General features: G+C 53.6%; 1 protein-coding gene across 5 annotated transcripts; it reads right to left on the bottom strand.

The window, feature by feature from the left end:
• CBLC (Cbl proto-oncogene C) lies at positions 1-12,840 on the bottom strand. 5 transcript variants are annotated; one of them, XM_031458805.2, is made up of 13 exons: positions 12,447-12,840; positions 10,172-10,318; positions 9,816-9,972; positions 9,437-9,558; positions 8,360-8,497; positions 5,626-5,713; positions 4,803-4,934; positions 3,376-3,537; positions 2,959-3,039; positions 1,692-1,737; positions 388-503; positions 198-262; positions 1-83 (listed from the first exon to the last, which is right to left on the bottom strand). In XM_031458805.2, exons 1-11 carry the CDS (start codon positions 12,794-12,796, stop codon positions 391-393), a joined length of 1,536 nt encoding a protein of 511 aa, XP_031314665.1. In that variant the 5' UTR covers positions 12,797-12,840; the 3' UTR covers positions 1-83; positions 198-262; positions 388-390. The 5 variants fall into 5 exon arrangements, with proteins under 5 accessions (XP_031314665.1, XP_031314668.1, XP_031314670.1 ...); XM_031458808.2 differs by lacking the exon at positions 1,692-1,737; XM_031458810.2 differs by lacking the exons at positions 9,437-9,558; positions 9,816-9,972.
• Positions 12,841-13,504: the final 664 nt, after the last annotated feature.

The raw sequence follows: 13,504 nt of genomic DNA, 5'->3' as shown, positions 1-13,504 counted from the left end.
GACAGACCAGGCTTGGCAGTTTATTTCCGCTTGAGAAACCCCTTCAGCCCCTGGGGCTCCCTTGAGCAGCACATCTTGGTGTCCTGTGAGGCGGAAAGAGACGTGGTTTAGATAATTTAGATAGTATCACATCCAGGTGGCGTAGGGCAGGAAGGACCAGGCTGAGGGAAGGACCCTGGGCTGGGCGGGGACCTCACCTGGCATCTAGGCCTTCGTGTGTCCCTCAGGGCAGCTGGAGAGGGGACTCTCCCTTTAGGAGTTTCTGCAATGGGGAGAGTTGGTGGGGGGGGGGCTGTTGATTTCCTAGGACCAGTGTCTCCCTGCCGCCCTCACCCCCTCTTCCCTCAGACCTAGGAGTCCTGGACCCCAGCTGCCCTCTCCACTTACTCTCTAGCTCCCTCCCTGGCCTGGGGGCTGGAGGTGACTTCCCATGGGGCTGAGGCCACAGTCCAAATTCTTGGCAAGGTACGAGGGGCCCGAAGTCTGGGGAGGGCCAGAGTCGCCTGGAGGGGAGGAGATTAAGAAATTTCACAGCTGAGCTGCAGCTGAGCTCCATGTCACAGGCGCAGACTGGGGTAACACAGTGGTGGTGGCAGCGGGAGAGGGGAATGGCAGGGTCTTGTCCCCAGTCCATGCTGTTTTTTTCCCCAACACCTCTGGCTTGAGTAGAAAAAAGTTTTGTTTTTCCATCTATCCATTAGTCCATCCATCTGTCCACTCATCCATCAATCCATCCACCCATCCATCCATCCCCTTTTATCCCCCATCCATCTGTCTGTCCATCCATCTATTCATCCACACATCTACTACCTATCTCTTCATTCATTCATTCATCCCACAAATTTCCTGAGCAGCTACAGTGTGTCAGGCACTGTTCTAGGCTCTGAAGAGACAGCCATGAACTGTCTGAACTGACAGAAAAAAATCTCTGTCCTCATGGAGCTGATAGTCTGCTAAGCAAGGGGCTTACTGTGAGTAATCAGTGGGTAACAAGGAAATAGCCTGGAGAGTGTTAGGTGTCCTTCAGAGGATGGAAATAGTACAGGGGGAGAGAGGGGATGATCAGACGTGAGGGTGGCTGGGGAAGGCCTCTTGGAGGAAGGGAAAACTGAGCAGAAGCCTGAGTGCAAGAAGGATGTAGGCAGAAGTGCCCGGAGGGTGGTGGGCTTGCTGGCTTGTTAGGAGAACAGCAAGGGGTCCATCGTTGCTGGAAAGGAGCTGAGGGGGTGGTAGGAGGTCAGAGAGGTGGGTAGGGCTCAGATCCCCAGGCATTGTGGGCTGGTAGAGAGGTAAATTTGGCTTTAATTCTTGAGCCCTGGGGTCTTGGGGGCTCCTGAGAGGTGAGGGAGGGGATCTGATTCAGGTTACAAATGCCCAATCTTGCTGACTTCCATCAAAACCCATGGAGCCCGTGCCATGCTTGTCTGCATTTTCCACATGGAGACACCAAAGAGGGGAGAGGTCCCCAGAGGCCACAGCGAGGTGCCTGGGTCCCGCTGAACCACGGTGTCACTCCTAGTGGGGGGTTTCTCTGCTGGTGTGGGAGCAGGCCCAGCAGGGGATTCATCCAGTGCCCACAGCGGCCCCGCATGGCAGGGACTGACATCACGCCCATTTTACAGACACGGAAATCAAGGATGGACTCTGGAGTCTGGAGCCAGGGGCCTGGGTTCCAGTCCTGACACTCTCACCTTTGAGCTGGGAGACCTTCACATCCCGGAGCTTCAGTGGACCCCTCTGTATAATGGGGATCATAACAGCACCTACGTCATCAGGTTGTCATGACAACTAAGTGACTACATTAAACAAGCAGCACAGACATATAGTAACAGTGATAAACGCATTAGTTCTTCTCATTACGACAGTCACCTTTCTGGGAAGTAGCACACTCAGCGGCCATCTGGCCAGAGGGGCCCCATCAGCCTGTGACCCCCTCATTGTCCTCAGGGAGCCTTGAGTGCCTCTGAATGTTTCCATTTGTTTTTGGCTGCAGGTCGGGATCTGTTTTTAGCTTCCCTGGCTGGTGTCACCACGCCCCGCTCCCGCCCCCCTCCTTCCTGCTGGCTCTCCTGTTTGCTGTGGTCGAATAATGTTCCTGGACTTCCTGAGCTGTTTGTTTGAAGACTGCCCAGTATCGATTGGATCTGGTGTGTACTCAGCCTGAGATGCTAACAGAGAACTGCCCCTCCCCAGCCAGCCAGGGGCTTGGAAAACCCTAGGGTTTCACCTAGAGGGTGGGGGGAGACATAAAAACAAGGCTGGGGCTCACTTAGAAAGTAAGCAGATGATTTGGGGTTTTTAAGATTTCTCTTTGAGGCTGTGTGTTTGGGCAGGTGCAATCCCCTCCCTGAGCTTTTTTCATCTGGAAAATGAGGAGAGGAACATTCAGACTTCATAGGGCTGTTGGGAAGACTCATTTGATTGAGTCACTCAATGCCTGTTTATTAAGCACCTACTATGTGTCAGGCACGGTTCATATGACAGAGAATAAGGCAATGTCCTGACCTTCAGGAGGGTTACAACCTGCTGACAGTGACAGGAAACAATAGACTGTAACACTCTGTCAGCTGGTGGAAAGGACTAAGAGAAGGCAGCTGGCAGGGGCTTGGAGGGACAGGGGCCACTATTTTCAACAGGGTGGCCTGGGAAGGCCTCCCTGAGGAGGAGATGAGAAAGCGAGTCTGGGGAAAGGAGATCCAGGCAGAGGGAACAGCTTGTGCAAAGGCCCTGGGGTAGGGCATGCCTGGGATGCTGGAAGGAGAGCCAGAAAGCCAGTTAGGGGGAATAAGTAAGGGAGACGACAAGAGAAGAGGCTATAACAGTGTGGATGTATATGGCACAGCTCCTTGTAAGTGGGTGCAAAGAATAGGTGCCTGGCCTGCAGCCCGAGTGCCAGACCAGGGGTGCCAGGGATGACCAAGACCCGAGCCACCCACCTCAGACCAGTGCCTGACTCACCACCTTCAGCTGGCATTTGCTGCTGGGATTCCTGGGGAACAGATCCAGCCGAGGGGGCAGAGGAGGAGCTGAGGTGGCCCCCTAGGGGAGACAGAGGGTGGGGAGGGGGTTGTGAGCTGCCATTTTCTCTCGTCTCCATGTCCCCCTAGCCTTCAGGCACTCTTCTAGGCCTTGGAAATAGGATGGTGAATGAGACAGAGTCCTAAACCTCAGGAGGGTCACAACTGGAGAGAGCCACAGCCGCGACCCCAAGGGAAGCAAAGGTCTAGGCCCCTAAGACCCTGGAATCCTGTCACCAGCCCCCTCCTCTCCTAGGCCCCAGGATCCAGGCCCCCAGCCTCTCCTCCCTCAGGCCCCAGGCCCCTCTTCCCTCAGACCCAGGAATTCCAGTTCCAGCTCCTGCCTGGCCGTGCTTACCTGCTCCAGCTCCTCCTCCCCATCTTCCCCATCACTGCTGTCCCCTGAGTCCTCAGCAGCGGCACTGGTGTCCTCTGGCCTTCCTTGGGATTGATGGATACTCACAGCCTCTTGGCCCTTAATCTCGCAGCGGCAGAAGGGGCAGGTCTGGCTGTCTGATTGCTGGGGGAGATGGGCAGGGAAAGTGTCAGGGTCTCTCTGTTTCCCACCACGTGCCCTGGGACTACATCCCCAACAGAATGATGGGGGGAGGACAGCTAGAGGGAGGGAAATTGAAAGAGAGAGGAGGAGCTATGAAGAGAGGGCGATGGAGAGAGAGATGTAGGATGGGAAGGAGGAACTGGACCAGAGCCCGAGGTCAGGAGGAGCTGAGGGAGGCAGGGTGCATTGTGGTCTCAGCCCCTCAGTAGTGATGCTGTGGGCTAGGAATGTCTGAGGCCAGTGTCTGGCTGGACCAGCCCTTTGGTTCTTATTATGACTGCAGAGCTCCCCTCAGCATCAACCATTAGGGAACTTTAAAGAGCGAGATGAATTACTCACAGGTCCTGGAGGCTGCAGGAGGTCTCTACCTCAGAGAGTGGGTGGAGAGAGAGGGAGGGAGGGGGGCAGACCTGAGGCTCTGCCTTTATTAGGGGCTGAGCGGGGTGCCTAGGTTTTCTGAGGTTTACTCTTTATTGGCCAATTTAAAGCAGAAGAGCCAGAATCAGGATACGGGAGGTGAGAAACGGGGCCACTCAAATGGTCAGTTATCCAAAGTTTTCTAAAGGGACACTGCAGGGGAGAGGGTGTAGCTCAGGGATAGAGCACATGCTTAGCCTGCACGAGGTCCTGGGTTCAATCCCCGGTACTTCTATTAAAGGGAAACTTCAGGGGTGAGTGCGGCCTGGTCCCTTATCTAGTTGTTCTGCTAGTCGCTGTGTCATTGAGATGGGTGTCTTTGATGTGGATGCTCCACAACCAACAACTTAATGTCAAACACTTACATTACAATTGAAAAGCTTAGTACCCGGCACCTGTACTCCACAGGGGCTCCCTTTACCCTGAGGCTTCTCCAGCCCAAACCTTAGCTTTGTAGGCCTGGATCCTCCCTTGGGAGGTTACTCCCATCAGCTCATCTCCTGAGAAGGCAGCTAAGGCTCAGAGAGGTGAAGCCACTGGCCCCAGATCACCCAGCAAGGAAATGCAATTGACTAGGAATGCCTGAGGCTGTATTAATTGGAACCAGCCGCACAGACACCCCCTCCCACACCGGGGCCAACGTCATGGCATTTTCAACTAACAGTGTTAGTGCAGGAGAAGCTGAGGTGACAGATGCAGAGCGAGCCTCTGCTTTCCCTGGGCCTCAGTTTCCCCATGTAATGAGTGAGGCATCCGGGCGAGCGTCTGGGGGCTTTTACTGCAGGGCGCGGGGACCGGGTCAGACCTACCTGCCAGGCAGCCAGACAGCGGCCACAGAGCAGGTGCCCGCACGGCTCAATCTTCACGTCCTTGTTGCTCTCGGCACAGATCTTGCAGAGCTCAAACGTGGAGTCCATGGCCCAGTACAGCTGCAGCTGCTCCTGGAGGGTGAGACGGGGATGCCGGGAAGGAGTGCTGATGTCAACCACTGGGATACAAGTCGGGTCACAAAGTCCCAAACCTCTGCACCAGCCCTGGACGCTCTCCCAAGTTCAAGGCCAGGTGCCCAACTGCCTCCTACTTGGGCTTTTCTTATGGACTCGTTCTTGGGGGTGGTCTACACTCAGGGATGCCAGATTCAGCCAATAAACATACTGGATGCCCTGTTCCATTTGATTTTCAGATTAAATGATGAATACATTTTTAGTATAAGTGTATCCCAAATATTGCACGGGATATAATTGTACTAAAAAAAAAAAACCCGTATTTGTCATTGCTCTCACTGCGGGATGGCTGGAAGGCCAGGAACTGGCCCAGGGGCTGCCCCCGGTGAATGCGCAAAGTGCATTAGCTGCTCCGGTGAGCTCAGCAGTATCATTTCCTGGTTTAATCCCCACAAAAACCCCTGGGTAGGAGGCAGGAGGAGCTGTGTTTTCCAGAGGAGGAACAGAGAGGCTCTGAGAGGCCAAGTGATATACTTCAGGTCACGTGGCCATCAAGCCAGCACAAAACTCCCAGCCTCCAGGAGTCCAGGGCTGAACTCCGATGGAGAGGATTCCTGAGCCACGGTGAGGTGAGGCGGCGGGTGGGGGTGGCGTGGGCAGGGGTTAGGGGCCCAGGCCTGGGCCTCACCTCTGACACGTGGATGCGCTGATAGGTTTCCATCTGGTAGAGTTCAGTCAGGTCTGGGTTGTGGTTCTTCCCATCTGGGTAGAGGTAGCTGGGTGGGGGAGGCAAGAGAGGGTTGCCGAGGGGCCATCCCGCATTCACTGCCCGGCCACAGAGCATCTGCCCCAAACACACTGCTGGCCTGGGGCTATTTTCCCTCCCTTCTCCTCACAGTGGGACTTTCTAGGGCAAGCTGTGTCCCCTCAGACCCCAGGTCAAGCCACGTCCCCTCAGAACCCTCCAGGGTAGGCCACATCCTCTCAGATCCCCATAGAAAGGCACACTAAGCGACTCCAGCCTGGAAACTCAGACCAGGTGAATGAGAACCCAGAACCTCAGAACCTCAGGCCCAGCACTCCCCACCCTGGAACTTCACCAGTTCCAGAGTCTTCAGGCCCCAACGTAAAAAAGCATCTTAGCCACAGATTGCTGGAGTGACCAAGTCCTAGAGTCTGAGGCCCATAGGGCTGGAAGGACCTCCTAGTCCATCTACACTACTTCATGCTTTACAGAGGGTGACGGGGCTCAGTGTGCCAGAAAGGCGATGCCCAAGGCCACACAGAGAGGCCGGGCGGGGCACGGAACCAGGGCTGTGGGCCAGGTCTGAGCGCCAGGCTCCAAGCAGCCCAGAGAAAGGCTCTGCGCACTCAGGGCCTCCCATCCAGGTTGTAACTACACCCCGAGATCAACTCAGGGTCACAAGTCCCCCAAGGCCAGTGGCTCTACCTGGGCCCTGGTGCAGCTCTCCCACAAACACACTGTGTGACCAGGGCCGGGCAACTCTACCTCTCTGGCCTCAAGCTTCCTATTCTGTAAAATGGACATAATAGTGCCTTGGGCAAAGATGGGTGGTGAGGATTTAACAAGACAGCGCTCAGAAGACAAGCAGTACTCGTCCCCACACAGAAATACCCAGGAAGAGGGGAGCTGCTGTGATCAGCGTTAGACCCAGAAAGATGTCTCGCTGTGTGGTAGAAAGAACTTAGTGTCCCCTCCCCTCCTCTGGATTTTTCCACTGATAAAATATTGGGGGAGGTTGTAACACACAGGGCAGGGGGGCTAAACCAGATTGTTGGTGTTTGCACTTATTTTAACTCTGGAATCCTCCGATGAAATCTGACCTGGAACTCAGCACATAATAATGCGTTAGAAGGGGGAAGGCATAGCTCAGTGGTAGAGGACGTGCTTAGCAATGCTCAAGGTCCTGGGTTCAATCTCCAGTACCTCCATGAAAAAAAAAACGAAATTAAAATAAATAAATAAACCTAATTATCTTGCCCCCAAACAAACAAACAAAAAAATGCTTTAGAGCCTGAATTCTGGGCCTGGCTGCCTGGCTTCAAATCCCAGTTTATTAGCTAAGGAGCTGTGTGACCTGGACCCGTATCTCTGTCTCTCTGTGCCTCAATTTCCTTGTGTGTGTGTATGTATACGTATATATTTACATACACACACACAATAGATATTCATTACTCGTGGATTCCGTGGTTGCAAATGTGCCTACTTGCTAAAATGTATTTGTAACCTCCGAATCAATCCTTGGGCACCTTCCGCGATGTATTTGTAACCTCAGAATCAATTCTTGGGCACCTTCCGCGCTCATTCACCGCCAGGCATGCTCCCAGCTGAGGGTGAACAAGGCAACATTTGGCTTTCTCCTTTGAGCTCTCACACTGTAAACGTGTCCTTTTCACAGTCTATTCAGTGTCCCGTTTTCCACATTTTAATGCTTTTTCTTGGTGATTTCACTAATTTAAATGCCCCCCACCCCAAGCGAAGTGCTGAAGTTCAGTCTCATGTCCTAAGCTCAAGAAGGCTGGGATGTGACTGATGGAGAAAATTCGGGGGTGAGACAGACGAGCTTCATTCAGGCATGAGTTACAGTGCTGTTGGCCGTGAGTTCCATGTGAATGAATCAACGTTATGTGTTAAATTAGGTGTCTTTAAACAGAAACACACAGAAATCTTTTTTGGAACGACTGATTGACCAAAACGTGACCAGAATCTTGCAGGAAACTGCACCTGTATTTCCCCTAGGAGCCATGGCTTAGGATTTCCTAACTCGGTGTTTGTTGCACGTTTGTACAATAGAACTACCATGAATAATGAGAAATAATGAGAATCAACTGCTTATCTATCTCTATCTATCTATCCAGCATCTGTTTCATAGCACATCATATAGATATGTCTGCTAGCTAAGAAGGCTTTGGTTAAAGGTCCAGTGTGAGATTCAGGAACCTCATCTGCCTTTTTTCCCCCTCCCCTCCTACCCAAGGCAGCTTCCGAAAGAGGGGCCCCGGGGCAGCCCAGATTACAGATTGAAAACCCCAGTCTAGCTTTTTGCCCAGTTCTTCTCCTGCTCTAACTGGTCTAGATTCTAGAACAGGATATGGCTATCTAGAAGCAAAGGCCCTTGAGTGCAAATCCAAGGAAGGTGGCCACTGGGGTTGTGCCCAACTTCCACACACAGCTCCGAGCTGCCGCTAGCCCAATATGGCAGCTTTGTGGGAACTAGGAAAGGTTCCCCTTCCTCTGGATCCTTGTCTGCCACCTGCTGGAACACTGGAGTATTGCAAATTTATGTTTGCTCTGTGAACCCTTTGCCCTCTGTCGTCGTGATCTAGGGCAGTGCTCAATAGGCATGAGCTTTTGCAGTGTGTTCTGCTGACACCCTCCCCCTGCTAGGATGATGACTCACAAGCCTTCCTTTTGTCCTTCCAGGAGTGCCTGGAACAGGGGTTTGTTGAGAGGGATGGTCTGCAGGATACTGCCATCTGAGCTCACATATCCGATGGCCCACTGTCCCAGGCGAGTGCAACTAGGCCGGAAGATATAGCTGGAGGAAGAGGTAGGAAGGGATGGGGTTAGGGAGTGGTCACTGCTGTCCCTTCTGGAACCTTCCGGCCCCTTACCCTAGTGCGGATCCAGGCGTTTAAGTCCTCAATCCCTTGTAACCCAGCTTCCTCCTTTTTAGGCTAGATCCCCATCCGCCACCATAGGGAACACCTGCTGTTTTTACCTGCTTGGCTCCTCCTCCACCTTCTCTGGGGTTTAGACAACACTGATTCTGTCTTGGCCAACCAGTGCATTTCAGGACCCTGATCATAGTGGTGGGAGTCAACTCTGGAAATTTTGCTGAAAGTATCAGGAGCAAGGCACCCACATTCTATAGGGGTTGCTAAACTGGCAGAGTGTAGGGCTGGGGCTTCTAGAAACCATTTACCACCATGAGGAAAGACTATATTTGAAAATGAGGCTAACACGGAGGAAGCCAGGGAAAAACAGGAACCAATTTCTGATAATAGCACTTGGGCACCTGGATCCAGCTGTGCCTGAAACTTGCACCTGGTCTTTTCAATTGTGGGGATTAATTAATTCCTCTTTCCCTTTACACCAGTTTGAAGTGCAACTTCCAGCAGGTGAAGTCCAGCAGGTCGGGAGGTCACATACAAAATATTTAACAGCTGGTACAGCATGGGCTCTGAGCTGTCAGAAACACATCTTGTCCTGGGGCAGGGTCTTCAGGGCCCCCCTACCAGACCAGGTATTGTCCCTTTAGCTGCTGGACTGTGGGAAGGTCTAGGTGGTCCTGGGAGAACCCAGACTGCAGAGGTAAGAGGCATTAGCATCTTACCTCTGAGCTCTCGACTCTTTGGGGTCCTATGTACTGTGGCCCTTACTTTCTGAAGGATGTCTGGGCTTCCATCGCCCCAGCCCAAGACTCAGACCCCTGCACCTCCTGCAGCCTCCTTCTCCTGAGGCCGGGTCCTTTTACCTGCCTGGCTTGTCTCTGCAGGCCTGTAGACGTGCTCGGACTTCGTCATATGTGAGGAAGGCCATGTAGCCCGGGTGGTTGACCGCCAGCAGCTGCCAGTTCTTGAGGAGTGTTGGCCATGGCTAGGGTGGGGCAGCACTTGGGTGAGGGAGGGGCTGAGGAAGCAGCCCTCACCCCTAGTGCCTCCCACTACCTCACTCACACCCATGATAGGCCTCAGGAATATCTCTGACACAGAAGATTCTAGACTCTTCCTTCTCCAGGACCCAGGAGTCCAGGTCCCTAGCCCCTCCTCCCTCGGATCTAGGAGTCTGGGCTCCCAGCCTCTCCTTCCCCCAGGACCCAAGAGTCTAAGCTTCCAGCTTTGGCCTCCCCTGACCTGAAAGAGTCTGGTGAAGACGTCAAACTCGAAGATGGACACGTGACCGCTGCAGGTGAGGTCGATGGTGGAGCGCAAGGCCAGAGCGGTGGAGCCTGGCTCCACGGGGTGGCAGATACACAGGAGTGCCTCAAACTCAGCCCAGGGCAGCACACACCTAGATGGAGGGGGTGGGGGAACGAAGCTGAAGCTTCTGGGAGCCTAGGATGGGAGCACCTTCTAGGAAGGAAACAACTGGGAGCCTGGACTCCTGGGTCTGAGGGAAGAGGGGCTCAGGGCCTGGACTCCTGGGTCCCTGGGCAGGGGCAGGATGAGGCTCCAGCTGCTGAGGGGCCCTAGGGGTAGTGCTCACTCACCGGGCTCCGCAGTGCTTCCTCCAGAAAGTGTGGGCTGGGATCTTGGTGAGCTGGTACGTGTTTCCACAGTACTTTCCTCCGGGGAAGAGCGCGCTCAGCTCCTCATGCATATGGCTGAAGATGAGGGCCAGCTTGGCCAGCTGTCGCCTGTGGGGATGGGCTCTGAGGATCTGGGCTGGACCTTGGGGCTCCCACTGACTCCTGCACCCTCGGTGGGGAACACCCACAGGGACGAGGCCCCCAGAATCTCCCTAAGGCGTCAGTGCAGGGTAAAAGTCAATTCCCAAACTGCTTGTTGCAGTCCTAATGTCTCCCCTCTCGGAACCTTGGTTTCCCCATCTGTGAAGGAAAGGGAGGTACTGCCCTTCTTCCAATGCCTAAGGCATCCTCCAGCAGACAAATCCCAGTCTCTGCCTGAAGCCTGGGGTTGGGCTGGAGGAGAAGCCTTGCCTAGTCAGACATGGGGACCACTAGGGCTGGGGCCATTTAGGGTGGTCTGAGTGTAGGTCACGCTTGGAGACTCCCTCTTGGTTTTAGCAGCTCTGGATGGTGGGCTCCTGAGCTTTTTCCTGCTGGCTGCCTCCCAGAGGGACTGCTCAGAATTTGGCGAGCAGCAGAGGGTAGCTCGGACACTGAGCTGTGTGGTTTTTGGCAAGTTCCTTTTTTTCCCCCCAAGCCTCAGTTTCCTCAACTGTGAAATGGGCATACATACAGGGTAAGTACAGCCCCTGCGTCACTGGGGGAGTGATGAGGATTCTTACACATCTTCTAAGCACATAAAATGCCTAGCACAGTGTGGCATACAGGAGCACTCAGGGCATGTTAACTACTATTACTGTTCTTTTTATTTTGTGTTAATAGTCTCCTTGGGCTAGGTCTGTAGGATTCCTGAGACCTTTTATAGGGCCACCCTTGACAGTTTCTAAGCACCCTCCCTTCCCAGAGTCTATAATGGAATCACTATTCACATGTGACTGGTCCAAACTGAGATGCGCTCTAAGTATGAAATAGACACCAGATTTCCAAAACAGCGCAAAAGGGAAAACAAAATGTGAACTGTCTCGTTAATCATCGCCTTATATTGATTATATTGAGGTGATAATATTTTGGATATAGTGAGTTAAAGAAAATGTTACTAAAATTCATTTCACCTGTTTAAAAAAACTCTTTGTAATATGTCTACTGGAAAATGGAAAGCTACTTGTTTGGCTTGCATTAGATTTTAGTGGAGTTTTCTGGTCTAGAATTTCCTTCAAAGAGTTGCTAGCATCCTGAAACTCTGTAACCTCCACTAAGACACTCATTGAGCCCCTAAGCTTCCTAGTTTCTAGAACCCACTGAATCTAGAACAGTGATTCTCAGCAGAATTATACCACCCTCCTAAGGAGCTTCTGGAAATTTCCTTGACATAGCAGTTAGGGTGTGAAGGCTGGATTATAGGGACAATCCCCTCCAGCAAGATTTGCCCACATCTCACTCAATTTTCCAGTGTCCCACCAGACATTCGTGAAGGTGGAAAACCCATTTGTAATGATCTGAGCCTAGAACCCAATTCTGCTTTACACAAGTATTTTTTTGCACACTTAAAATTGATTCTGAATTTTACAGAAATCCAACTATCCTATGTATCAAGGGAAGTCAGTTTGTTTCAGCAACATAGTGATTTCTCTCTACAGGTCCAAGTGTCTGACTAGTCCGTTCTGCCTTCCAGAGCAATGGTAATTGTGCCTTGGCATTTTCATTCAAAATATAGATAAATTTATTATGAAGAACGTTCCTTTGATCACTCCCTTATAATACAGTTTGGGTCTTATAATTTTTTTAAGGAATTATGAGGAGGTAGGTTATTGACTTTGTGAATTTCATCTCAGGATGGATTTAAGGAAACCCTACAAAATATTTGCTGTAAAGAAGGGGTGTGGGGGCATGACACGGTTGACAGCTGCTGTTCCAGACAGGCCTTGGGAGGTTCCCGGCAGGGGCGCTGACTTTCTCCAGTGATTAGGATGCAGGAAGCACCCTGAGGTCCCCATGTTTCAGGATATGTGTCTAAATTCTCTGGGTGGGCCAGCCGGCTTCTTAGCCAAGAAGAGGGGGAATGGGGGGCTGAGAGCCTAGGTGCCCAAGGAAGGAAAAATTTGGTGGCCTAGTTTTCCAGGTTCCTTTAGGAAGAAGGGACTGGGACTGGGACTCCTGGGTCCGAGGGCGGAGGGAGCTGCGAGCAGGACCTGGGCCTCGCTGGCGATCTCACCTTTGTCCCGGGGCAAAGGCTCACCTGAGTCTGGAGCCCTCCCGGAAGAGCTCGTCGGCGGCAGTCTTTCGGCCCCGGGGTGGCAGCAGTGCCACCACCTGCCGGCCCTTGGCCTCCAGGTTAGCAAGATAGACCGCGAGAAAGTCCACCGCACCACCGGGGCCCTCGGGGCCGCCCCCGCCGGCCGCCCGCTGTGCCTGCGCCACCTCGCGCAGCAGCTCCGCGGTGCGGGGCAGCAGGTCCCGCAGCGAGGGGGGGCTGGAGGAGAGCCGGAGGTCCCGGCATTGCTCTTCCAGGCGCTGCAGGAGCTTCACCGCCCGGCCGAACGCGCGGGATTCTCCCCTTTGCCATCCCAGAAGGGCCGCCACAGCCATGGGTCCCTCGGCTGCCCGGGGAGGAACGGGTGCGGCGGGGAAAGGCGCGGCGCCGCCCAGCCCGGGGTGAGGGCGGGACGGGGCCGGAGAGGTGAGGGCGGGCCCTGGAGAATCGGGGAGGGGACTGCAAGCTACCTGTGTCTCCCAAGGGGGGCGGGGGCTGGGGGCTCTGACAACTGGGTTCCCTAGAGATGAGGTTCTAAAGTCTGATCCCCAAAGGAGAGCCGGGTAGTGTGGCTTCGGTGGGTGGAGACAGGACTTCCTGAGTGGGTGGGAATTGCAGGTAGGATGCCTGGGCCCCTTTTGGGAAGGGCTGAGGGCTGGGTCCCAAGCTTGCAGTGGATGAGGGATTGGGGGAAACCTGGGATTTTTGTTGGGGGCGCGGGTGGGGCTGGGAGTTTAGCGATCCTGGGTCGCGGCTGAAGATTAAAGGTCAGAGAGCTGAAAGGTCAGAGAGCTGAATTTTCTAGGAGAAAATGTTAGGGGGATAGCGGGATCCCTTTGTCCCCGAGAAGGAACACAGCGTGCCCAGACCTCTGGGTCCCCTAAGAGCTGGAGTTGGGTGGAGAGTATCTGAGGGAGCAAGAATTTGGTGACGTAATTCCTGGGTCCTCAGGGCAGGGGCCTACGAGAAATCTGGCTGAAGCTGAGATAGATTTCCAAAGGGGACGGGGGTTTCTTGGTCCCCAGGGGATGAAGCGGGAAGAT

This window comes from Camelus dromedarius, chromosome 9 (assembly GCF_036321535.1).
Source record: "Camelus dromedarius isolate mCamDro1 chromosome 9, mCamDro1.pat, whole genome shotgun sequence".
NCBI lineage: Eukaryota > Metazoa > Chordata > Mammalia > Artiodactyla > Camelidae > Camelus > Camelus dromedarius.
Note: the sequence above shows the minus strand (reverse complement) of the source record. Positions and strands in the feature narration are given on the sequence as shown.